At 34.1% G+C, this 27,892-nt stretch overlaps 1 protein-coding gene across 2 annotated transcripts in view; it reads right to left on the bottom strand.

Moving 5' to 3' along the window:
• EYS (eyes shut homolog) overlaps nucleotides 1-27,892 on the bottom strand; it is a 1,930,870-nt gene that overhangs the window by 1,252,713 nt on the left and 650,265 nt on the right. For both annotated transcript variants that reach the window (XM_030928557.1, XM_030928558.1), the window contains exons 14-16: nucleotides 26,638-26,734; nucleotides 26,348-26,455; nucleotides 9,811-9,956 (exon numbers count right to left, since the gene is read on the bottom strand). In XM_030928557.1, coding sequence (XP_030784417.1) covers nucleotides 9,811-9,956; nucleotides 26,348-26,455; nucleotides 26,638-26,734 — 351 coding nt within the window. The remainder of the gene's footprint in view (nucleotides 1-9,810; nucleotides 9,957-26,347; nucleotides 26,456-26,637; nucleotides 26,735-27,892) is intronic.

Raw genomic sequence — 27,892 nt, 5'->3', positions numbered from 1 at the left:
TGACGAGATGAGAGAAGAAGGCTTCAGTCCATCAAACTTCTCAGAGCTAAAGGAGGAATTACGTACCCAGCATGAAGAAACTAAAAATCTTGAAAAAAGAGTGGAAGAATTGATAGCTAGAATAATTAATGCAGAGAAGGTCATAAATGAAATGACAGAGATGAAAACCATGACACGAGAAATACGTGACAAATCCACAAGCTTCAGTAACCGACTTGATCAACTGGAAGAAAGAGTATCAGCGATTGAGGATCAAATGAATGAAATGAAGCGAGAAGAGAAACCAAAAGAAAAAAGAAGAAAAGGAAATGAACAAAGCCTGCAAGAAGTATGGGATTATGTAAAAAGACCAAATCTACGTCTGATTGGGGTGCCTGAAAGTGAGGGGGAAAATGGAACCAAGTTGGAAAACACTCTTCAGGATATCATCCAGGAGAACTTCCCCAACCTAGTAGGGCAGGCCAACATTCAAATTCAGGAAATACAGAGAACACCACAAAGATACTCCTCGAGAAGAGCAACTCCAAGACACATAATTGCCAGATTCACCAAAGTTGAAATGAAGGAAAAAATCTTCAGGGCAGCCAGAGAGATAGGTTGGGTTACCCACAAAGGGAAGCCCATCAGACTAACAGCAGATCTCTCGGCAGAAACTCTACAAGCCAGAAGAGAGTGGGGGCCAATATTCAACATTCTTAAAGAAAAGAATTTTAAACCCAGCATTTCATATCCAGCCAAACTAAGTTTCATCAGTGAAGGAGAAATAAAATCCTTTACAGATAAGCAAATGCTTAGAGATTTTGTCACCACCAGGCCTGCCTTACAAGAGACCCTGAAGGAAGCCCTAAACATGGAAAGGAACAACCAGTACCAGCCATTGCAAAAACATGCCAAAATGTAAAGGCCATCGAGGCTAGGAAGAAACTGCATCAACTAATGAGCAAAAAAACCAGTTAATATCATAATGGCAGGATCAAGTTCACACATAACAATATTAACCTTAAATGTTAATGGACTAAATGCTCCAATTAAAAGACACGGACTGGCAAACTGGATAAAGAGTCAAGACCCATCAGTCTGCTGTATTCAGGAGACCCATCTCACAGGCAGAGATATACATAGGCTCAAATTAAGGGAAGGAGGAAGATCTACCAAGAAAATGGAGAACAAAAAAAAGCAGGGGTTGCAATCCTAGTCTCTGATAAAATAGACTTTAAACCATCAAAGATCAAAAGAGACAAAGAAGGCTATTACATAATGGTAAAGGTATCAGTTCAACAGGAAGATCTAACTATCCTAAATATATATGCACCCAATAAAGGAGAACCCAAATTCATAAAGCAAGTCCTTAGAGACTTACAAAAAGACTTAGACTCCCATACAATAATAATGGGAGACTTCAACACTCCACTGTCAACATTAGACAGATCAACGAGACAGAAAGTTAACAAGGATATCCAGGAATTGAACTCATCTCTGCACCAAGCGGACCTAATAGACATCTATAGAACTCTCCACCCCAAATCAACAGAATATACATTCTTCTCAGCACCACATCACACTTATTCCTAAATTGACCACATAATTGGAAGTAAAGCACTCTTCAGCAAATGTAAAAGAACAGAAATTATAACAAACTGTCTCTCAGACCACAGTGCAATCAAACTAGAATTCAGGACTAAGAAACTCAATCAAAACCGCTCAACTACATGGAAACTGAACAACCTGCTCCTGAATGATTACTGGGTACATAACAAAATGAAGGCAGAAATAAAGATGTTCTTTGAAACCAATGAGAACAAAGATACAACATACCAGAATCTCTGGGACACATTTAAAGCAGTGTGTAGAGGGAAATTTATAGCACTAAATGCCCACAAGAGAAAGCTGGAAAGATCTAAAATTGACAATCTAACATCACAATTAAAAGAACTGGAGAAGCAAGAGCAAACACATTCAAAAGCTAGCAGAAGGCAAGAAATAACTAAGATCAGAGCAGAACTGAAGGAGATAGAGACACAAAAAACCCTCCAAAAAATCAATGAATCCAGGAGTTGGTTTTTTGAAAAAATCAACAAAATTGACAGACCGCTAGCAAGACTAATAAAGAAGAAAAGAGAGAAGAATCAAATAGACGCAATTAAAAATGATAAAGGGGATATCATCCCGGACCCCACAGAAATACAAACTACCATCAGAGAATACTATAAATACCTCTACGCAAATCAAGTAGAAAATATAGAAGAAATGGATAATTTCCTGGACACTTACACTCTTCCAAGACTAAACCAGGAAGAAGTTCAATCCCTGAATAGACCAATAGCAGGCTCTGAAATTGAGGCAATAATTAACAGCCTACCAACCAAAAAAAGTCCAGGACCAGATGGATTCACAGCTGAATTCTACCAGAGGTACAAAGAGGAGCTGGTACCATTCCTTCTGAAACTATTCCAATCAATAGAAAAAGAGGGAATGCTCCCTAACTCATTTTATGAGGCCAACATCATCCTGATACCAAAGCCTGGCAGAGACACAACAAAAAAAGAAAATTTTTGACCAATATCCCTGATGAACATCGATGCAAAAATCCTCAATAAAATACTGGCAAACCGGATTCAGTAGCACATCAAAAAGCTTATCCACCATGATCAAGTGGGCTTCATCCCTGGGATGCAAGGCTGATTCAACATTCACAAATCAATAAACGTAATCCAGCATATAAACAGAACCAAAGACAAGAACCACATGATTATCTCAATAGATGCAGAAAAGGCTTTTGACAAAAGTCAACAGCCCTTCATGCTAAAAACGCTCCATAAATTCGGTATTGATGGAACGTACCTCAAAATAATAAGAGCTATTTATGACAGACCCACAGCCAATATCATACTGAATGGGCAAAAACTAGAAAAATTCCCTTCAAAAACTGGCACAAGACAGGGATGCCCTCTCTCACCACTCCTATTCAACATAATCTTGGAAGTTCTGGCTAGGGCAATCAGGAAAGAGAAAGAAAAAAAAGGTATCCAGTTAGGAAAAGAAGAATCAAATTGTCCCTGTTTGCAGACGACATGATTGTATATTTAGAAAACCCCATTGTCTCAGCCCAAAATCTCCTTAAGCTGATAAGCAACTTCAGCAAAGTCTCAGGATACAAAATCAATGTGCAAAAATCACAAGCATTCTTATACACCAGTAACAGACAAACAGAGAGCCAAATCAGGAATGAACTTCCATTCACAATTGCTTCAAAGAGAATAAAATACCTAGGAATCCAACTTACAAGGGATGTCAAGGACCTCTTCAAGGAGAACTACAAACCACTGCTCAGTGAAATCAAAGAGGACACAAACAAATGGAAGAACATACCATGCTCATGGATAGGAAGAATCAATATCGTAAAAATGGCCATACTGCCCAAGGTTATTTATAGATTCAATGCCATCCCCATCAAGCTACCAATGAGTTTCTTCACAGAACTGGAAAAAACTGCTTTAAAGTTCATATGGAACCAAAAAAGAGCCCGCATTGCCAAGACAATCCTAAGTCAAAAGAACAAAGCTGGAGGCATCACGCTGCCTGACTTCAAACTATACTACAAGGCTACAGTAACCAAAACAGCATGGTACTGGTACCAAAACAGAGCTATGGACCAATGGAACAGATCAGAGTCCTCAGAAATAATACCACACATCTATCAGCCATCTGATCTTTGACAAACCTGAGAGAAACAAGAAATGGGGAAAGGATTCCCTATTGAATAAATGGTGCTGGGAAAATTGGCTAGCCATAAGTAGAAAGCTGAAACTGGATCCTTTCCTTACTCCTTATACGAAAATTAATTCAAGATGGATTAGAGACTTAAATGTTAGACCTAATACCATAAAAACCCTAGAAGAAAACCTAGGTAGTACCATTCAGGACATAGGCATGGGCAAGGACTTCATGTCTAAAACACCAAAAGCAACAGCAGCAAACGCCAAAATTGACAAATGGGATCTCATTAAACTAAAGAGCTTCTCTGCACAGCAAAAGAAACTACCATCAGAGTGAACAGGTAACCTACAGAATGGGAGAAAATTTTTGCAATCTACTCATCTGACAAAGGGCTAATATCCAGAATCTACAAAGTACTCAAACAAATGTATAAGAAAAAAACAAACAAACAACCCCATCAAAAAGTGGGCAAAGGATATGAACAGACATTTCTCAAAAGAAGACATTCATACAGCCAACAGACACATGAAAAAATGCTCATCATCACTCGCCATCAGAGAAATGCAAATCAAAACCACAATGAGATACCATCACACACCAGTTAGAATGGCAATCATTATAAAGTCAGGAAACAATAGGTGCTGAAGAGGATGTGGAGAAATAGGAACACTTTTACACTGTTGGTGGGATTGTAATCTAGTTCAACCATTATGGAAAACAGTATGGCCATTCCTCAAGGATCTAGAACTAGATGTACCATATGACCCAGCCATCCCACTACTGGGTATATACCCAAAGGATTATAAATCATGCTGCTATAAAGACACATGCACACGTATGTTTATTGCGGCACTATTCACAATAGCAAAGACTTGGAATCAACCCAAATGTCCATCTGTGACAGACTGGATTAAGAAAATGTGACACATATACACCATGGAATATTATGCAGCCATAAAAAAGGATGAGTTTGCACCCTTTGTAGGGACATGGATGCAGCTGGAAACCATCATTCTTAGCAAACTATCACAAGAACAGAAAACCAAACACCGCATGTTCTCTCTCATAGGTGGGAACTGAACAATGAGATCACTTGGACTCGGGAAGGGGAACATCACACACTGGGGCCTATCATGGGGAGGGGGAGGAGGGAGGGATTGCATTGGGAGTTATACCTGACATAAATGACGAATTGATGGGTGCTGACGAGTTGATGGGTGCAGCACACCAACATGGCACAAGTATACATATGTAACAAACCTGCACGTTATGCACATGTACCCTAGAACTTAAAGTATAATAAAAAAAATTTAAAAAGTACTATTAATGTTTGTAATTCAATGAAATAAACATCATTTGTCAACGTGCAATTTCAATGTGTAAGATCCAGCTTTTGATAAACGAGAAATGGATTTGCGAGTTCTAAGTGATGAAGGCAATTTTAAAATGAGGTTTTGGATTTGAAATGAGGATGAGGCAGCTTGGACATAGTGAGCAAAGCCCATGGAAGAGACCATGGAAGTCAAGACCAGTACACAGTACCCAAATACCAAGGATAATGTCTTTCTCCATTGCGTCCAGATTAAACAGAGCAAAAGAGTGACGGATCTCTGAATAAAAAAGATATTCAACTTCAAAACTGATATAACTGAATTTTGTCTTGAAAAAGTCACATGTTGACTTGGCACATTGACATTTTCTTCTGTTAGATGAAATTAGACCCATACATTATATGGAATTCATTATGACAGAAATAACATATTTTTGAACATTTGAGTTGTGAAAGTGAATTTTAAATCTTGTCACATAAGGGAAAAGTGGTTGAGCACAATTAAGTTGCCTGTTTAATGTAGCTCCTGCCTACATTAACAGAAAGAGGAAATGGTAAATGCTATGTTATTAATGTTGCTGTCCTTGACAAAGAGAAGTGATTACTATTAATCTAAAGCTAAATATAATCAAATACCAAATATTTTCCTAAATGTTTATGTCTATAGACTTATAGTTAACAATCAAACAAAAAATAAACACTAAACCCTTTGTGTTTACATTATTACAGATGCATAATATGTAATTAGAAATTTGAAGTTGTTTTTACATCTTTTATTTCCCATTCAATTAATTATCTTTTTATTCTATTTTAATACATCTTGTTAAACTAGGAACTCAGGTGACAAATTGTACCAGAGTAGACTAAACTTTGTTGGAGAGAAGAGATAAAATGGTGAGCAAGTAGAGCTGGGGAGTCTCCTCAGATGAACTGATAACGAAATCAGAATTTCACAAAACTATAATGAGTTCAGTGGATAAAATGGGTGTTATAGAAGAAAAATAACAGAAGCCAAGAGTCTAAGAAAAGATTCCTATGGAAAGTTGCATCTGAGTTAAGGTATGAGGATCAGTACTTGCAATAAGATAAATGGAATATTTTAGGCAGCAGAAACAATATGATAATAATATCTTTACAATAACCAAAAATGTACAATTGGTCAATTGTCCATATTTTACCAAACTATGCTTCTTTATCCATACACTCAAAGCAGATTGTTTTACTTCTTATGTAGATTGGGCATTTGGCAAAAAATATATTCAGAAGAAAGCTTATTTATCTCAAGCAGAAAATATTATAACCGAATATAGTCATAGGTTTGCATGTGTATATGAAACATATCCAAGAAAAAAGATGCATCGCTTTGAAACAAACATAATTATATTTTATTATTCTGAACTATTGAATTGTATATGTTTTCTACATGACATTATTATCAAAGTTATTATTTCTAAGATAGGACTTGGGCATTTAAAAAATATTTATACTTTTCTCTCAGATATATAAATATTATTATAGATATAAACACAGATATAGACATGACTACATGTAATCTTATTTAAAGTCCTTAAGCACAAGTTTGTAAACTTTTATCTACAGATTAATAATATATAACTGTCTAGTTAAGAGGCAACTTCTTGCTAAATGAGTGAATGACTATTTTAGAAAGCAATACAAATTTACTGCTTATATTCATCTTTCCTAAATTTAAATCACTAATAATTAAAACTCAAATTCATAAGTCGATATTCTTTAGGAAAGACAGACAATACTGCAAATCTACTGATAAACTGATTTATATATTTTGCAAGATAAAACACAAGCCTTTGATTATATGCCATCACTTGTGTACTTCCTGTTCATTAAATTCAGTCAACTCACTACATGCGTAAATTTGGACTATATTTGTGATAGTGTTTAATTAATAATACTCTAGATAAATTAATTATAGAATGACTTTAAATAGTCAACTTTGTGAATGTTTATTATCTGTTTCCAATTCTAGATACCACAAGTCTCCATAAGAATAAGAACCATGTCAGCCTTGATCATCACAAAATCTCAACAGCAAATAGAATACAAGGAATAAAATAAAGAAGTATTGAGTTAATCATTGATAGCTTGTGTACATATTATTTAATGTGGTCTTCTAAGAATGCTCTGATTTAGATAATTAAGAATCATAAACTTTCCTGGTCAGAGTCTTGAAAAATTTATATCCTTAATAACTTGGTTAAATATATTAATAGGTATAGGCAAAGCTAAATTTTTCTGAATAATATATTTGGTTACCAAATTTTAACCTATTTAATATTGTATTTAATGTTATTTTATCTTTCTTCTATATCACTAATACCATTCCATTCATTTTTTTTTTTTTTCTGATGGAACAAAGCTAGAGTAGAAATAAAACTGGAATAGAGAGGGATGTATATTTTGGTTCTGGCTCTGTCACTACCAGATGTATGATCTTGAAAAATATACAAAAGTGTAACATCCTTGTGTTTCAAAGTTTAAGATTCTTTGAGTAAAACCTTGCAGTGTCATGACTCTCTTGAAATGGAACAACCTAACAATGAATAGATTTAAACATCTCACAAAACAGTAATACTTTAGGAGCCTTGAAAAAAAAAACAAAAACAAAAAGATTTCCAGAGAAGGCTAAGAAAAATAAATGCTATTAAGTGTCTGAGAATAAGGAAAAGCTATATCTGTCCATGCATGACAGAGAAGGTCAATTTGAATGTCAAAAGAGCATGTACAGAAAAACAAATACATATAACTTTCTTGAGGGGGAAAACTAATTTTTGAACGTCCAGTCATATATCTTTCTTGGTTTGAAACCAAACTGTAACACATATTTCATAATATATTTTCTATATTCAGCTGTAAATTCTGAAAGTGGTACACTTTTAATTTCTTACCTTCCACTGAACCTTAAAAAGGGCATGTGAGCCAGTTTTGCTCAATGACGTATTAGCAGGTTTTGATTGTTATTCAAAAAGGTTCTCCTTATATAAAGACTCAATACAGTTAGCACCACTCTTTTCCCTTGACTCAAGTGTAGAAATAATGACTTAAGTCATTACATCAGCAATTCTGAATACGCGAGCCTATAGTCATGAATTGTAAACTAAGAAAACCATTACCCCATTCTGGTACTATCAAGCCACTGGACCAACAACCAGTAACTGTCTACCTACAGAATTCTTATTATGTAAGAAAAAATGAACCCTATCTATTAAGGACAATAATTAATTGAGTTTTCTTTTACTTGTAGCTGTACCAATATGCAAACATATATTAAAACATCTTAAATCATGTGCCACTGGTAACAACTTAGATAATATCATTTTAAAACAATGCTAAGTACCATATTTTGAAATGAAATTAGAGAGGTTATTAAAAGAAAAATAAAGAACACGTTAATCTTTCAAATGTTAAGATACATTTAAAATATCAGAGCAAGGTGTTATAACAAATAATTTTACAAAATGTGTTTCTTAGTCATGTTGAGCTCAGTGTGTTATTTCTTATTTTAGCACTTCTAGCAGCAGTAACAACAACAAGGTGAATAGTATTGCTAAGTGGATATATATGGTTCTACAGTGATAGCTCAATAATTTTGGAGATAATGGGCAATGTGAAACTTAGAAAGTACACTGTTTTATAGCTGAAATTCAGTGTGTCTTATTTATTATATGTAATGAACTTTGCAGAAAATGATATTTTTTAGGAAGTATTAACTTAATCTGATACTTTTTGTGTATATAAGATTTATAACCAAGATAACCTCTGAAGCCATCAAGATTTCTCAGAAAAGACACCTGCATATTTCTTTTTAAGGTCATGTAACTTTCTCTCACCTTTTGATTACTTATTCTCTGGAAATACTTCTAGTTCCCTTCCGTTTTTGCTTGCCAATATAATTTCCATTTGTCTAGTATTATTTTATTCCCGCTGGCAGAGAACCTAATATTAGATGTATTTAACTACTCATCCCTCAGGATAGAAATCCATATGATTTTAATGCTGCACAAATCAGATGTTAATAAACTGAGATTTGAGATTTAAATACATTATCGTAATATCTGTGGGAATTGTGAAAAAAATAAATATGAAACAAAATAACACAAAAACTATATTATTGTTAGTCCCACATCATTAATACTAGTATGCCAAAACTAAAACAATATAGCTTTTTGTATTTTGTAAATGGGATTTCTCACCAGAAATTTAGAGGGCTAATGCCTCTACCTTCTATAAGCTCCTTGATGACTTTTGCCTTTATGTCTGGATAAAATTTATATTGTGAAATAATTGATGTTGACAGCTAATTCCAATCTTCTTTTGCTTTACCTTTGAATTCACAATGGCTGTGTTTTTATGTAAATGTTTTTAATGCTAAATGTATTTTAGAAATGACAGCTGTGTAATAGATATAATAATGTTATTTCTCTCAGATTATCCATACAGAAATACTTTTTCCTATATTATAGCCATGCAAACATACTAAATTAAATTTACTGTAAAAGACAAAAATGTAAGACAACTTAAAATCTAATCTTAGGATTTAATAAATTGAAGATAAAACACATAATTTTACTTCTTATTAATTTGTTTTATAAGAGACAAAGTATCTCTTGACATTTTTACCCTGTTTGCATCTGGCAGGTTATTTCAGGTTTTGGAGTATAAATATGAGGTTTCCATTTGCTTGCAGACAGCAATATGTTGTTGCACAGGGGCAGATATGGATTTACCTGTATAACCAGGGGCACAGAGGCAGTTGTATCCATCAGTCCTGTAGGCACAATTTTCTTCATCTAGACAAGGTGAGATTTTACATTTATTTACTTCAAGTTCACAGAAGGGCCCATGGTACCCAGGTTCACAATTACAAAAAAATCTGGAAAAAAGTGGAAAAATTAGAAATATCCATGTAACAATGATAATCATTTATTACATATGATTCATATTTGTATTTTAAATGTAAGACATTTGACATAATTGAAATAAATAATATATATCATTCATGTTTTCTTTGAAAAAATATAGCAATTCCCCTTGCAAAATTTTGTTCTGCTCAAATATTCTTGATGTGTGAATTTTGAAAAACAATGTGTTGGGTAAATAATTACTGTAACCTGACGAATACTAGTATCAAAATATAGAAATAATTTCCAAAGGAGATATTAAACTTATCAAAACTGTATACTTAGCAAAAAATAGGTCTTCATACTTTTTCCTTTTAGAAGTCTAGATAAAGAAGCTCTAGAAACTTTCCTTAAAATGTTTTTGAGCTAGATTTTTATTTAGATTTTTTGAGGAAACTCTTCCTAATTAACTTCATTCATCATTTTATAACCACAGAAGTCTAACATCCCCCATGCTCCTTCTTTTACTTCTTCAACCAACATTAATTAATTGAGCACCAGGCACTAGTCAGGTACCCATATTCAAGTGTAAATTAAACTTGAGCTTGCTTTTGAAAGTGTCAGGAACAGGACAGGAATACAGATGTGTAAATATTACAGTAGATACATATCAATTGAGGCAGGTCCCATGAAAGCATGGCTACCTGCTAGAGAAGAGGTGACAGAAAAGGTCTTACTCAGTATTAATAAAGAAGGAGTGGGATCAGTGTTTTAAAATTCTGTATATGAGTGAAAACATGCAGTATTTATCTTTCTGTGCTAGGTATATTTCATTTACAATAATGTCCTCCGGGTTCATGTATGTTGTTACAAATAACAGGAATTCATTCTTTTTTATGGCTGAAGAGTATTTCATTGTTTATGTATACTACATATTTTTTATTCATTCATCTCTTAAGTAAAATAAGCCAGTCAGCAGGGAAGAGGGGATAGGAAAGGTTGATTGATGGGTGAAAAGTTACAGTTAGAAGGGAAGAATAAATTTGGTGTCCTATTGCACAGTACAGTGACTGTAGTAAACAGTAAGGTATTGTATATTCAAAATAGCTAGAGGAGAAAATTTTGAATGTTTGCACCACAAAGAAATGATGAATGTTTGAGGTGATCTCTATGCTAATTATCCTGATTTGCTCATTACAAACGAATGAACAAACGTGCTGTAATACAATATATTATGTAGTATAATGATACAATGTATTAATGTATCAAAATAGCACAACACATAAATGTTATAATTATTTGTAAATTAAAAATAAAATTAATAGAAAAAGAAAGAGTAAGGAATGTTTGTACCAGTTGGACAGAAGGCATTGAAATGTCATATGCAATGGGATACTTGTGAAAGAGTAGATTATTTCCTAAGAGCTCTTCATGTGACTAGGGAAATTACTATAATCACCTTTTTAGAGTAACACTAATCCAATTACTAACTTCTTAAATTTTTGTTCAGATAGTCAAACTGTTTTTGTCCATCTTATTCATTTTACAAATATCTCCCCATATAGTGAGAAGTAATGTAATCAATCTACCAAATGCCTTACTAAAATCAATATGTTTGTTAATTATACTGTCTTTGATTGCTACTTGGTGTTCTCACTGAATTAATGATGATTCCAAGGAATCACAGAATAGATAGGAATTGAACACAGAATTCTCAAAAATAGCAGTGAAAAGTATCTCAAGAAATGATTTTTTTCATATTGGCAAATTTAAAAATGTTATATTGCTATAGAAACAAATAATGACTTTCATTTCAATTTATGTATTTCTTTCATGTACTTCTAACAGTTCTATTATATTTATAGAAGTTTCAAAATCTAATTTCTATTTTAAAATATTGAATACTAGAAAATTATTTTGAGATATCTTGCTTTTTCAGTGTTTCATGATAATCACCACCGATTGTCTCATTTTTTTCTAAATAGTAGTTTACTCATTACTACTTTATAGAATTTTCTCTCTCTCTCATTTTGAAAATCAGAAAATCATAACTTACCTTGTCTTTTGTCACCCAAATTTTGTTTTCTATTAATACAAATGATTCTTTAGTGGTGTCATATCAATCAGTACCCAAGTACCCTAAAATCTGGAAATCTGGACCACTAAAAAACCAGAGATGCTCTTCATTAGTGATTCTTGTCTGAGTCAATTTTCTCCATTCTATTTGCCAAATGGTACTTTTCTAGCACCTTTGTTCTTCACTTACTAGTTGACATTCTACCTTTAGAAAGAGTATCTTCATTTATTCATTCATTTTTTCAATGATTTTTTATCAATATGGACTCATGGATTTTTATTTTCTCAATGGATAAAATATATAATAATTACTATTTATTTTAATGTTTAATTTGTCAGAGATTTAGCTAAGGGAAGCTCTTCAAGCTGGCTTCTCTTTTCTTTTGACATATCCTCATTCTTTGATCATTCCCACTTTCTAGCACAAGATGTTCCAGGTTTATCTTAATGCATTCTCTGTCCTAGATTTGGCATCAGCCATTTTTTTCAGGAGCCCTGGTTTCTTTAAGTGAAGAATATTACTTAGAAATTAAATTATTGATATGTCCATCACTATATGTATAAATATAGCTACATGTATGGATACATTGGCATATGTATGTACCCATGTAGTTGTATGTATATAACTGTGTTTGTGTATACATACATAGTCTTTTTCTGTATCTTTGTGCATGTTTGTGTTTGTGTGTGTTTTAAACACATGTATAGGAATGCATGAGCTCATACCAAACACTCCAATCATAATTTAACACAACAGGGTTCATTTTAGTCCGGTCTATTTCTTTATCTGAAATTATTTTTTTTAAGTAACAAGAAACATGATTTTCATTATCTTAAATATAGTTACTTACTTGTTCCATAAGTTAATGGGAAATTTTTGTGAAATGTCTTTTTGTCATGATTAAGATGTAGGTTTTGCCGAATGTTAATTTTTTTTGTCTGTATAGTTATCTTGAAGATTCATGAAGAGATTCAGATTTTGACACCGACCCAGAATTCTTGTTTTTTTAATTATGATTTCCTTCTGAATTGTGCCTTTGATAGTTTTTACTAAATGTTATATTCATTTTTTGCTTCCATGTCCATCCTTCAAATATATTTACCCTAATTTAAAATGAACTTCTCAAAAAGTTCTGCTGCTTTGTTTGTTCTTTAACATTTATTGTGTAACTTATTTTATGAATCTCAAATACATACCTTACGCTTCTGATTTTGAAAGTGATGTCACACAGTAAATAAACATACATGTACTATCTCAAGACTTACAGAAGTTTATTTTTCTAAAGTTTTTGGCATATAGATAACTATGTGAAGAATTATTTTTAATAATAAGAATTATAATGATCCTTTCTTCAAAGAATGCTTCGCTTCTATTTCAATAACCTCTCTTTCCTTTTTGCTCTCATTCCAAGACCATTTTTTTTTCTCATTTTCTAAACTACTCCTGAAGTCTGAACTTTTCAACATCACAAAAATATGCTTTACTTTTACATAAAATAAATTCCAAGCATTATTGAATTTCAAGACTCTGTTAACCCACAAATGCCTGTTCAACTGGAATATTGGGGGTCCCTGCTTTGTTAATAATGATGAGAAAAGGCCCTAGGATTTTAGAGTCCATTTGGAAGTTTTCTGAATGGCATCTAAAATTTTGTAGCGATCAAAGAGAAAAATCATCGCCCCACTATTAACAGCAGCCCTGGTGAAACAGTTTACAGAAAACATTGAACTTATGTTTCTTATTTTCCACCACGCTAAACAATATGAGGGCAAATTTATGTGAAAATAACATTTGACTCTAGAACAGAGCATCTACCTTTAATCCTTGTCTCTGTTTTCCCAGAAAAATGTAAATGTTCGCATTTTCTCTTTCTCCTTGCCTCCCTCCACCTGCCCTACCCTGCTCTCTTCCTGTTCCCTGTCTCTAATAGGAAGGGCAAGCACAATGCTGGAGTACTTGGGACGTTTTCACTATGCACTTAACATTGGCCCTTCAAAACGTTAAAAAAATAAAAGTGTACAGGGTATGTCTGAAAAGATCCTTACCAAAATTTTCCCCCTACTGGCCTCTGACTATAGTGTGCAATTACTTCAGCTTTGGCATAATTTTCATTTCACTATTACCTGCTGAGGGTCCCTTGATGCGAACTGCCACTAATAAGGCTAGAGAAAAATTAAAAGTAAACCTGTTTTTTATTAATGTCCTAAGGGATCCAGTCAAATGTACGGTAAGTATTGCATTTTATGTTAAATGTCCCTAAAGTATATTTTTCTTTGATAAACTCAATTTTAATAGCTTTTAAAATATACATATATAATAATATCTTCTATCTTGAGAGAACAATTAAGACCATGAAATATGTATTTTTGTTGAAATAAAAATTTCTCATTTAAATAAAAAGCTTTCACTTCAAAAGTTTTAGTAGAATCAGACAAATATATTGTCAAAGTATTAAAATTATAATTCATATGTTTAATTTGGCATTGGCCTAAACTTTTTCAAATAGGTGTTCAAGATACTTTTTCAATCACTAATCATTTTAACAGTGACTCCTCAAGAAAATTCAACATATTAAAATAGAGATAAGGAAGAGTAACTATAATTGCATAAAATGATATTGCCAAACTGAAAAAAGATGGAAAAATGCAAGATAATCACACAAATTTGTAGCCCCCAAATTAGCCACGATTACATTTAATTTACATTATTCTTGTATACTTTTTCTCTTATTGCAGATGAGAGAGGAATTAATAAGTAGATGTGTTATTTGTATGCTTCTGAAGAGTTATTTTAAAATGTAATTATTAAATAGATTGAATGGTATTACAAAATCCAAATATAGAACAGAATGTTTAATGAGAGTTTTGATTCTAAAATGTATTTCCAATAAGATTAAATCATACTTGTTTGAGTAGATATTTTTTAAAAGCTTACATTCAAAAGAAGAAAATGAAATTGTAAAGTGTCACAGGTGAAACTTTCTGATAAGGACTTTTTAGCCTATGTTAAAGCAATTCTAATTTTGAAAGAATTTATATTGCATTTTAAAGCATTTCTACTTTTTTGTGATATTATAATTGCATTCATGAACCACACTTCTTTATAATTAATAATTTTTACTTAGAACATGAATAATCTATTTCATATTCGCAACATGTATTTATTTTATATATAAATATATGTCTACATTATTTATCATACTCACAATATGTCTTTATATGTTTTTATTATAATTGCATGTGGGTGTGAATCTGATTTGAAACAGTGATGTTATAGTAAATTCTCTAGTAGAATAAACATCATTTGGATTGATGACTGTTTCTAGGAAACAATTACAGAAGAGTAAACAGATTTTTGTCTTTTGGTGAAATGCATATTAACTACTCACTTCTAAATTTGTAACAGTGAAGAATTACTCAATTTGTGAACATCACAAACTGAATGGTCACAATATGCTTGTTGATAATGATCTGACTATGACAATCACATCAGCCAAGCTTTTGCAACATTTTCTTCTATGTTTTCTTTAAATGGACTAGCCACTGTTACTGTAATTGTTCTTGCAAATTCTATTTCGTTGTAAATTTTCAGTAGATAGATACTATTGTGAGTGACAAGTGAACTAGTAGCAATGACTTGAAAAGACATTAGTTGTATTGGATAACATATGCTATGAAGTGTCAGAAAAATGTAAATTCCAGTGTTCACTTTTGCAATGGATTTGTATATTAATTAGGGCTGTCATTCATGTGCCATTATATCTCAGCAAACTCATCTTTAAATCATGTTACTAGAGGTAAGTCTTAATTGTTGCAGGCCACAGTTTCAATAACCACAAGAGAGAATAGAATAGATTAAAAACATGAATCCAAGTATGAGGCATATACGTAGTAACTCTTGTTTTTAATATGTTTTTGTTTATGTGGCTACAGTTTAATTTACTTTGAACTAACTATAAAATTATTTGTTTTAAATGAGTTGGTAGATTACTTGAAATATTTTTAATGAGTACTTAATAAATTAAGTTTTTCAAAAAAATAAAAATTACTTTCTTTAAGAAGAGATAAGACAATCAAATGTGACTACCTCATTTTCAGCTGCTAATTGATTTTTAATCTTTGAAAGATTTTAATTCATTGAAAATGGCATTTATTATAATAATTTACACCAGGTAATTTTCTAAGAATAGAATAATTATCACCTGTATGCCCATCACCCATATTTAAATCATCTTAGTATTGATTCATGTTGCTGAAAAATTTTTAAGGAAAACACACAAAATGTAGTTGATCTGTCACATATATGATATATATATATGTGTGTGTGTGTATATGTGTATATGTATATCTGAGACCTGTCATAAATATGTATGCACACTCCTATGCATCCGTTCAATTAATTATCCTCCATTCCTCACTACTGGGAGAAAATTACTACTCTTAAGATGCTATGTATTTTTTAAAATATGTTTTAATACTTCACTAAATATGAATTACATATCATATTATTCTGAGACTTATTTTTTCAGTCAATTATACATTTTAATAAATATTTAAGTGATATACTTTTCTATAATTTATTCACAGTAAGTAATGTATAGATGCTTATGATTATGTTGCATTGTATTTGTTTTGTTTTCTAATGTTTACCAATGTCAAGATATTGGAAAGGAATCACCTTGTTCATATATCCTTGCTGACAGTGCTGGATGTTGCCATGGAATTGGGTTTCATGATATTAATTAAAATAGATCTAAGAATGCATAGACTATTGGATATGCTTGACAATCAGATGCAAAATGAGCAAATAAGCATATAAATCAGAGAAACAGAGTGGACATCAGTGGACTGATTCACAGATATCTATGGCAGAGGCTAATTAATGATGGGGTTTTAGAAATGAAATATATAAACAGTCTAGTTATGGTGCTGCCTCATGTATATAGAATGAAAGGTATAGTTCTGGAGGACAGAGACATAATTCAATTTAGCTTTGTAGGGATTCTCTGCCTCTTTCACAATTCCAAGACCTAAGTTATGTCACAGACTCAATTACTCAACTGAAAATCAGGGTTTGCCCTCTTAAGAGGAATCTTTAACAGAGTCATAGGTATTTTATGTATCCTTTTGAAGTCTTCCTCAGAGGTATCTGAGGCTATTTACCAGTATGACTGTTCTCTGGTGAAAGAAAGATATTCAGACCTTTTAGGAGTTGCTGAATACTGGTTCTGAAAGTATACTTAACTTTACAATGCTACTAACCCACTAGTAGAAACAAATTATTGAGTTCAATTCAGATGAGGTCACAAATACATCTTCTCTTTGATTTTGTTTTTTACCCATAGTTCTTGAATATACAGTGTAGTTGATATCTTTAGTAACAGCACAATTTCTACATTAGAGTAAGAGCTATTATGGAGGAAAATACAATTGGAAGATCTTGTCCTGCCCCTATGGACCCGTGGAGATTTTAAACTGACAGCAATTTTGTATTCCTTTGGTACTTGTAGTGATTGGTGTCCCCTTGAAAGGACTGAAAGTTGCAGGGGTGGTGGTTCCAAACATCCCTACTTATCTCACCAGATTGGACAATGTGAAAGCTAGGTAGGGCACAGAAAATGAGAGGAATGATAGAAAATTTTTGGAAACTTAAACAGGATCTGATGCAAATTTCACGAATTCTAAAGTTTGGATTTCTATGAAGATAGATAAACAGAGCTCCTGGTACCTGAGTCCAACTATGGCAGAGAAAATTAGTTATTTTGTGTTCTAATTAGTGCAGCTCCACTTGAATTTGTCAGAATGCCTTTTTAAAGATATTTCAAAAGACCTAAATAAATAGATAACAATTTTTCTTAAATTGCCCTACACATTCAATGAAATTCCAATCAAAATTGCTTGTTTGAATGTATAACCAAAACAGCATGGCACTGGTACCAAAACAGAGATATAGACTGATGGAACAGAGCAGAGTCCTCAGAAATAATACCACACATCTACAGCCATCTGATCTTTGACAAACCTGAGAGAAACAAGAAATGGGGAAAGGATTCCCTATTTAATAAATGGTGCTGGGAAAATTGGCTAGCCATAAGTAGAAAGCTGAAACTGGATCCTTTCCCTACTCCTTATACAAAAATTAATTCAAGATGGATTAGAGACTTAAATGTTAGACCTAATACCATAAAAACCCTAGAAGAAAACCTAGGTAATACCATTCAGGACATAGGCATGGGCAAGGACTTCATGTCTAAAACACCAAAAGCAACGGCAACAAAAGCCAAAATTGACAAATGGGATCTAATTAAACTAAAGAGCTTCTGCACAGCAAAAGAAACTACCATCAGAGTGAACAGGCAACCTACAGAATGGGAGAAAATTTTTGCAATCTTCTCATCTGACAAAGGGTTAACATCCAGAACCTATAAAGAATTCAAACAAATTTACAAGAAAAAAACAACCCCATCAAAAAGTGGGCAAAGGATATGAACAGACATTTCTCAAAAGAAGACATTCATACAGCCAACAGACACATGAAAAAATGCTCGTCATCTCTGGCCATCAGAGAAATGCAAATCAAAACCACAATGAGATACCATCTCACACCAGTTAGAATAGCAATCATTAAAAGTCAGGAAACAACAGGTGCTGAAGAGGATGTGGAGAAATAGGAACACTTTTACACTGTTGGTGGGATTGTAAACTAGTTCAACCATTATGAAAAACAGTATGGTGATTCCTCAAGGATCTAGAACTAGAAGTACCATATGACCCAGCCATCCCATTACTGGGTATATACCCAAAGGATTATAAATCATGCTGCTATAAAGACACATGCACACGTATGTTCATTGCAGCACTATTCACAACAGCAAAGACTTGGAATCAACCCAAATGTCCATCTGTGACAGACTGGATTAAGAAAATGTGGCACATATACACCATGGACTACTATGCAGCCATAAAAAAGGATGAGTTTGTGTCCTTTGTAGGGACATGGATGCAGCTGATAACCATCATTCTCAGCAAACTATCACAAGAACAGAAAACCAAGCACCAAATGTTTTCACTCATAGGTGGGAACTGAACAATGAGTTGACTTGGACTTGGGAAGGGGAACTTCACACACTGGGGCCTATTATGGGGAGTGGGGAGGGGGGATGGATTGCACTGGAGTTATACCTGATGTAAATGACCAGTTGATGGGTGCAGATGAGTTGACGGGTGCAGCACACCAATATGGCACAAGTATACATGTGTAACAAACCTGCATGTTATGCACATGTACCCTAGAACTTAAAGTATAATAATAATAATAATAATAATAATAATAATAATAATAAAAGAATACAAGCTGATTGTAACAGAAGAAATTGCCACAATATCTAAAGCTGCCTGAAGAAGATTAGGTAGCCCTACTAGTATTGAGATATTTCAAAGGTAAATAATTAAGATTTATGGCACTAGCACATGGATGAGTAACTGAACTAAAGCACCAGAACAGAAATAGAGAAATAGACATATCCATATGTGGAAACATGATCTGCAACCAAGAAGGCACTACAGATCAGTGAGTAAATGATGAACTTAACATGTAACAGACATGGCTTATTTATAAAAAACAAACAAAAAAAAAAAAAAAAAACAACTTAAGAATCTAGGTTTGTTTTTTAAGTGTGTAAAGAATGAGGTAAGAATACTTTACACCCATACTCATACTTACACATACAATATGCCTGATGCATCTACATATAAAGAATATTTATTATATTTGTGAGGCTGAGACGGGTGGATCACGAGGTCAGGAGATCGAGACCATCCTGGCTAACACGGTGAAACACCGTCTCTACTAAAAAATACAAAAAACTAACCGGGCAAGGTGGTGGGTGCCTGTAGTCCCAGCTACTCCGGAGGCCGAGGCAGGAGAATGGCGTAAACCCGGGAGGCGGAGCTTGCAGTGAGCTGAGATCCGGCCACTGCACTCCAGCCCGGGAGACAGAGAGAGACTCTGTCTCAAAAAAAAAAAAAAAAAAAAAATTAATTATTTTAAAGGGAAATATAAGGAGAAAAATCCTTTCATCCTAGTGTAAAGAAAAGTTAAATTTAAGATGAAACTTGCAAAACATATACTAAGTAATAGATTAATTCAAATATATTAAAATTAAGTTTTAGTACATATAACTTATAAAGGTGAAACGTCTATTTCAATAACAACTTATATTCAATAAATACAACTAAGAAAGACATTTAAAAAATCATATATAAGGATTCTTACAAAGCAATAAGAAGAAAAAACATTAAAGAGCAGATGCTGACTCAGCAAGATGGCAGAATAGGAATTACTCAGGTCTGCATCTCCCAGAGAGACAAACGCAGAAAGCAGATGATTTCTGCATTTCCAGTTGAGGTACCCAGTTCATCTCCCTGGGACTGGTTAGACAGTGGGTGCAGCCCACAGAAAGCAAGCAGAAGCAGGGTGGGGTATTGCCTCACCTGGGAAGTGTAAGGGATCAGGGGCCTCCCTCCCCCAACCAAGGGAAGCCTGAGGGACCTTGCTGTGAGGGACAGTGCTATCTGATGCAAATACTATGCTTTTCTCACGGTCATTGAAACCCACAGACCAGGAGGTTCCCTCAGGTGCCTATACCACAAGGACCCTGGGTTTCAAGCAAAAAACTGGGTGGCCGTTTGGGCAGACACCAAGCTAGCTGCAGGAGTATTTTTTTTCTTTTTTCTTTTTTTTCCACATTCCATTGGCACCTGAAACGCCAGCAAGACAGAGTCCTTCATTCCCACGGAAAGGGGACTGAAGTCAGGGAGTCAACTGGTCTTCCTTAGCAGATCCCACCCCTACAGAGCCCAGCAACCTAAGATCCACTGTCTTGAAATTTGCACTGCCACCACAGCAGTCTGAAGTCCACCTGGGATGCTGGAGCTTAGTTGGGGGAGGGGCGTCTGCCATTACTGAGGCTTGAGTAGGGAGTTTTCCCCTCACAGTGTGAACAAAGCCACCAGGAAGTTTGGACTGGGAGGAGCCCACTATAGCACTTCAAAGCCACTGTAGCCAGACTGCCTCTCTAGAAACCTCTTCTCTGGGCAGGGCATCTCTGAAAGAAAGGCAGTAGCCCCAGTCAGGGGCTTATGAATAAAACTCCCATATTCCTAGGACAGAGCACCTGAGGGAAGGGACAGCTGCTGGAGCAGTTTTAGCAGACTTAAATGTTCCTGCTTGCCAGCTCTGAAGAGAGCAGCGGATGACCCAGCACAGTGCTCAAGCTCTCCTAAAGAACAGACTGCCTCAAGTAGGTCCAGGGCCCAACAGGAGTCAACAGACACCTTATACAGGAGAGCTCTGGTTGGCATCTGGTGGGTGCTCCTCTGGGATGAGGTTCCAGAGGAAGGAGCAGGAAGCAATATTTGCTTTTCTGCAGCCTCCACTGGTGATACCCAGGCAAACAGGGCCTGGAGTGGACCTTCAGCAAACTCCAGCAGACCTGGAGAAGAGGGGCCTGACTGTTACAAGGAAATCTAACAGACAGAAAGCAATAGTATCAACATCAACAGAAAAGATGGCCATGCAGAAAGTGTCTCCAAAGGTCACCAACAGCAAAGACCAAAGGTAGATAAATCCACAAAGATGTGGAAAAACCAGCACAAAAAGGCTGAAAATTTTAAAAACCAGAATGCTTCTTCTCCTCCAAAGGATGACAATTTCTCACCAGTAAGGGAACAAAACTGGATGGAGAATGAGTTTGATGAATTGACAGAAGTAGGCTTTAGAAGGTGGGTAATAACAAACTCCTCTGAGCTAAAAAAGCGTGTTCTAACCCAATGCAAGGAAGCTAAGAACCTTGATAAAATGTTAGAGAAATAACCAGTTTAGAGAAGAACATAAATGACCTGACGAAGCTGAAAAACACAGCATGAGAACTTTGTGAAACATACACAAGTATCAATAGCTGAATAGATCAAGTTGAAGAAAGGATATCAGAGATTGAAAATCAACTTAATGAAATAAAGCAAGAAGACAAGATTGGAGAATAAAGATTGAAAAGGAACAAACAAAGCCTACAAGAAATATGGGATTATGTGAAAAGACTAAACCTACGTTTGATTGGTGTACATGAAAGTGACAGGGACAACTGAACTAAATTGGAAAACATACTTCAGGATATTATCCAGGAGAACTTCCCCAACCTAGCAAGGCAAGCCAACATTCAAATTCAGGAAATACAGAGAACACCACAAAGATACTCCTCGAGAAAAGCAACCCCAAGACAAATAATAATCAGGTTCTCCAAGACTGAAATGAAGGAAAAAATCTTAAGGGCAGCCAGAGGGAAAGGTCAGGTTATCCACAAAGGGAAGCCCATCAGACTAACAGTGGATCTCTCTGCAGAAAACCTACAAGCCAGAAGAGAGTGGGGACCAATATTTAACATTCCTAAAGAAAAGAATTTTCAACCCAAAATTTCATATCCAGGCAAACTAAGGTTCATAAGTGAAGGAGAAATAAAATCCATTACAGTCAAGAAAATGTTGGGGGATTCTGTCACCATCAGGCCTGCCTTACAAGAACTCCTGAAGGAAGCACTAAATATGGAAAGGAAAAACGGGTACCAGCCTCTGCAAAAACAAACCAAAATATAAAGACCATCGACACTATGAAGAAACTGCATCAACTAATGGGCAAAATAACCAGCTAGCATCATAATGACAGGATCAAATTCACACGTCACAAAATTAACCTTATATGTAAATGGGCTAAATGCCCAGTTGAAAAGCACAGACAGGCAAATTGTATGAAGAGTCAAGAACCATCAGTGTGCTGCTGTATTCAGGAGATGCATCTCATATGCAAAGATACATATAAGCTCAAAATAAAGGGATGGTTGAATATTTGCCAAAAAATGTAAAGCAAAAAAAAAAAAAAAAAAAAAAAAAACCCTGATAAAACAGACATTAACCAACAAAAATCAAAAAGACAAAGAATGACATTACATAATGGTAAAGGGATCAATGTAACAACAAGAGCTAACTATACTAAATATATATGAACCCAATACAGGAGCACCCAGATTCGTAAAGCAAGTACTTAGAGACTTAAAAAGAGACTTAGACTCCCACACAGTAATAGTGGTAGACTTTAACACCGAACTGTCAATATTAGACAGATCAGTGAGACAGAAAATTAAAAAGGACATTCAAGATATGAACTCAGCTCTAGACCAAGTGGACCTAATAGACATCTTCAGAACTCTCAATCCCAAATCAACAGAAAATACATTCTTCTCAGCACCAGTAGCACTTATTCTAAAATTGACCACATAATTGGAAGTAAAACACTCCTCCACAAATGCAAAAGAACGAAAATCATAACAAACAGTCTCTCAGACTACAGTGCAACAAATTAGAACTCAGGATTAAGAAACTCGCTCAAAAACACACAACTACATGGAAACTGAACAACTTGCCCCTGAATGACTACTGGGTAAATAACAAAATCAGGCAAGAGAAAGAAATAAAGGGTATTCAAATAGGAAGAGAGAAAGTCAAGTTATCTCTGTTTGCAAACGACATGATTGTATATTTAGAAAACCCCATCGCCTCAGCCCAAAAACTCCTTAAGCTGATGAGCAACTTCAGCAAAATCTCAGGATACTAAATCAATGTGCAAAAATCACAAACATTCCTATCATAATAGACATTAATAGACAAACATTAATAGAGAATCAAATCATGAATAAACTCTCATTCATAATTGCTACAAAGATAATAAAATACCTAGGAATACAACTTACAAGTGATGTGAAGAACCTCTTCAAGGGGAACTATAAACCTCTGCTCAAGGAAATAAGAAAGGAAACACAGAAAAATGAAAAAAAAAAAAAAAATTCCATGCTCATGGGTAGGAAGAATCAATATGGTGAAAATGGCCACACTGGCCAAAGTAATTTATAGATTCAACGCTATTTCCATCAAGCTACCATTGACTTTCTTCCATTATTGGGAAAAAAAGAAAAGACTTTAAATCTAAGACAATCCTAAGCAAAAGATCGAAGCTGGAGGCACCACGCTACCTGACTTCAAACTATACTACAAGGCTATAGTAACCAAAACAACATGATACTGGTACCAAAACGGATATATAGATCAATGGAACAGAACAGAAGCCTCAGAAATAACGTCACACATCTACAACCATCTGATCTTCGACAAACCTGACAAAAACAAGCCATGGGGAAAGGATTCCCTATGTAATAAATGGTGCTGGGAAAACTGGCTAGCCATATGCAGAACTCTGAAAATGGACACCTTCCTTACACTTTATACAAAAATTAACCCAAGATGGATTAAAGATTAAAATGTAAGATCTAAAATCATAAAAACTCTAGAAGAAAACCTAGGCAATACCATTCAGGACATAGGCATGGGCAAAGACTTCATGACTAAAACACCAAAAGCAATGACAACAAAAGTCAAAATTGACAAATGGGATCTAATTAAACTAAAGAGCTTCTGCACAGCAAAATAATAATAATAATAATACATAGATAAATAAATAAATATATAAATCATCAGAGTGAACAGGCAACCTGCAGAATGGGAAAAAATTTTGCAATGTATCCATCTGAGAAATGGCCAATATCCAATATCCATAATCTACAAGAAACTTAAACAAATTTACAAGAAAAAAAAAATTCCCATCAAAAAGTGGGTGAAGGATATGAACAGACACTTTTCAAAAGAAGACATTTATGCAGCCAACAAACATGAAAAAAAGCTCATCATCACTAGTCATTAGAGAAATACAAATCAAAACCACACTGAGATGCCATCTCATGCAAGTTAGAATGGTGATCATTAAAAAGTCAGGGAACAACAGATGCTGGAGAGTTGATGGAGAAAATGTGGAGAAATAGGAATGCTTTTACACTGTTGGTGGGAGTGTAAATTAGTTCAATCATTGTGGAAGACAGTGTGGTGATTCCTCAAGGATCTAGAACTAGATATACCATTTGAGCCAGCAATCAATTACTGAGTATATACCCAAAGGATTATAAATCATTCTACTACACAGACACATGAACATGTGTGTTTATTGCAGCACTATTCACAATAGCAAAGACTTGGAATGAACCAAAATGCCCATCAATGTTATACTGGATAAAAAAGGAAATGTGGCACATATACACCATGAAATATTATGCAGCTATAAAAAAAAGAATGAGTTAATGTCCTTTGCAGGGACATGGATGAAGCTGGAAACCATCATTCTCAGCAAACTAACACAAGAACAGAAAACCAAACACTGCATGTTCTCACTTATAAGTGGAAGTTGCACAATGAGAACACATGGACATAGGGAGGGGAACATCACACACTGGGGCCTGTTGAGGGGCAAGGGGATAGCATTAGGAGAAATACCTAATGTAGTTGATGGGTTGTTGGTTACAGCAAACCAACATGGCATGTGTATACCTATGTAACAAACCTGCACATTCTGCCCATGTATCCCAGAACTTAAAGTAAATAAATACATATATAGGTAGATGCCATAATTAGGCATTTCTAGAAAGGCCAAATTAAACATCTCAAAATGTACATAAAATTGTTAAACTTCATATTATTATAAGAATACAGGGACACTACAATAAGATATAACTTTACATACAGCTTAAGATGGAACATTCTGAAAATGCCAATAAAAACATTTATTCCCTGCTAAGAGTACAAAAATTGTATTTTTCAAAAGAAATGAAAAAAAAATAGATGTGATTTAGCAAATGTGACCACGTTTGCCCAATGGTTCAACAATTCTACTTCTATGTATGTAACCTCGGATATACTAGTACTTGTGTATTTAGAGAAATATTTGAAAACTTTAATATAATTGTAGGTAAGACAAAAGAAGCAAATAGTCCAAATATCTATAATCAGTAGAAACATAAATTTTGGCATATATTTAATATGAAATATCATATAAAAGGTAAAAATGAGTAACAGATACATGCATCAAAGGAATGACAAAATATTATGTTCAACAACAATTTCCAGAGACTATACACGATATTGTTTTGCTTATATTAACATGGAAACTAAAGAACATTTTGTTCAGGCACACATACAAATGGTACTATAAACTAACAGCAAGAGTTGTAAATAAAAATTTGAGATTTTTGACATAAGTGATTGGATGGGAGAAATGAGGATGTACTGGTACAAGCACAAATGTATCAGTAGTGATCTGCTGCCTTAGTTATATAATGGGCACATGTGTGCTCACTTTATTGTTTGCTGAATTATACATATCAAATAATTAATTTAATAAAAAGTAGCTTCTCACCTGTTTGTCAGATCCACACATGTCCCATTATTTTTACAAGGTTCAGAGGAACATTCATTAATTTCAATTTCACACAGAGATCCAGAAAACCCAGGTCTGCAAATACACCTTTTAAATAAAAAATTTAGTAACTCTATTAATACAGATGTATAAAATCAATGATTCAACTAATTGTAGCATGACAAGTTTTTAATAAGTATAAATGTTGCTTAATTCACCAATTAAAATTCTATACCTATATACATCTAGACACATAAACATGTATCTAGATACTTTTTAGTTTTCTGTACCTGAAATTGCTGACCATATCTTCACAGTCACCATAATCCTGGCAGGAAAGGAAGGGGCACTCTTTCACATCAATTTCACAGTGTTTACCTTCAAATTCTGCAAAGAGTATGAGATGAGTATGGATGAGCAATCCTTGTTAGAGAGTAAAAAAATCAGAATCAGTGATAGTCTAAAGAATACATTCATAATGGAGGTTAAAAAAGGAAAAAGAAAATAATCTCAAGCTTCTCATAAAACTCCATTTCACATAATGTGTGCATAAAAACATACCAGTTTCTAGATTAATCAGTTTAATGAAAGACTCAAGGGAGGAATACTCTACTAAATCCTCTGAGAAGGTAGATATGTTGCTAATGTTGCTGTTGTTTTAAAGTATTTAAATGTTTGAACAAGAAGAACTGAAATGATCTGGAAAGCAAATGAATTAATGTGATGACCAATCTTAAAGTAAAATTGAGCTTCAATGATCAAATTTATTCAAGGCAGTTAGCAGATGAGGCAAATTATTTAATTGCTTTTTATATCTAAGTGATTCAAAGAAAACAAATTATTTTGATTCATAGCTACATAATCAGTCATCCATTTAAACACATGCCAGTTACATTAAAAAAAATGAACGTGAAAGAAAATTTTACAGGCTGATAAAAGAGGCAGTTGTAATTATTTCAACTCATTTGTGTCAGAAAAAACCTGCATGTAATCACTTTTTACAATACAATGAAATATATTAATATTTATAATAAACAGTTAAACAATTCAATGGTTATATATTGACTAAGTATAATAAAGTATATGCTTAAAACCATTTTTCTTGTTCATATTTTTTCTGTACTAATTCAAACATGTAAGAAATAAGATTTCCCTTTATTTTGCTTTTTCAGTGATATTACCAAGCACTAAAAAAGTTCAGCCACATTATACAATATTCTAAATGTCAATATGCAATCAGGCTAATTTAGTTTGAGGAACAAAGAGTCATTCAAGTTATTTTAAGGAAACTATTCATTGTTGGCATACACATAGACTGGAATGGGAACTAAGAAGCATTTAAAGGGAAGCATAGTCTAGCTATCCAAGAATGGCTGTTTTCCTTTCATAGTGCCTGTCCTTTATCCTTCTCATATCACTTTTTCTTCTCTTTCTATCACAAATATCTCAACATGTTCAGTTTCAAATCACTTGTAATGTTGGCATGCAAACGATATAGCACAGTTTTCTTGGTCTCTGTCTATATTATGACATTTCAGCTTCAGC

Source organism: Rhinopithecus roxellana, chromosome 4, assembly GCF_007565055.1.
Source record: "Rhinopithecus roxellana isolate Shanxi Qingling chromosome 4, ASM756505v1, whole genome shotgun sequence".
Taxonomy (NCBI): Eukaryota; Metazoa; Chordata; class Mammalia; order Primates; family Cercopithecidae; genus Rhinopithecus; species Rhinopithecus roxellana.
Note: the sequence above shows the minus strand (reverse complement) of the source record. Positions and strands in the feature narration are given on the sequence as shown.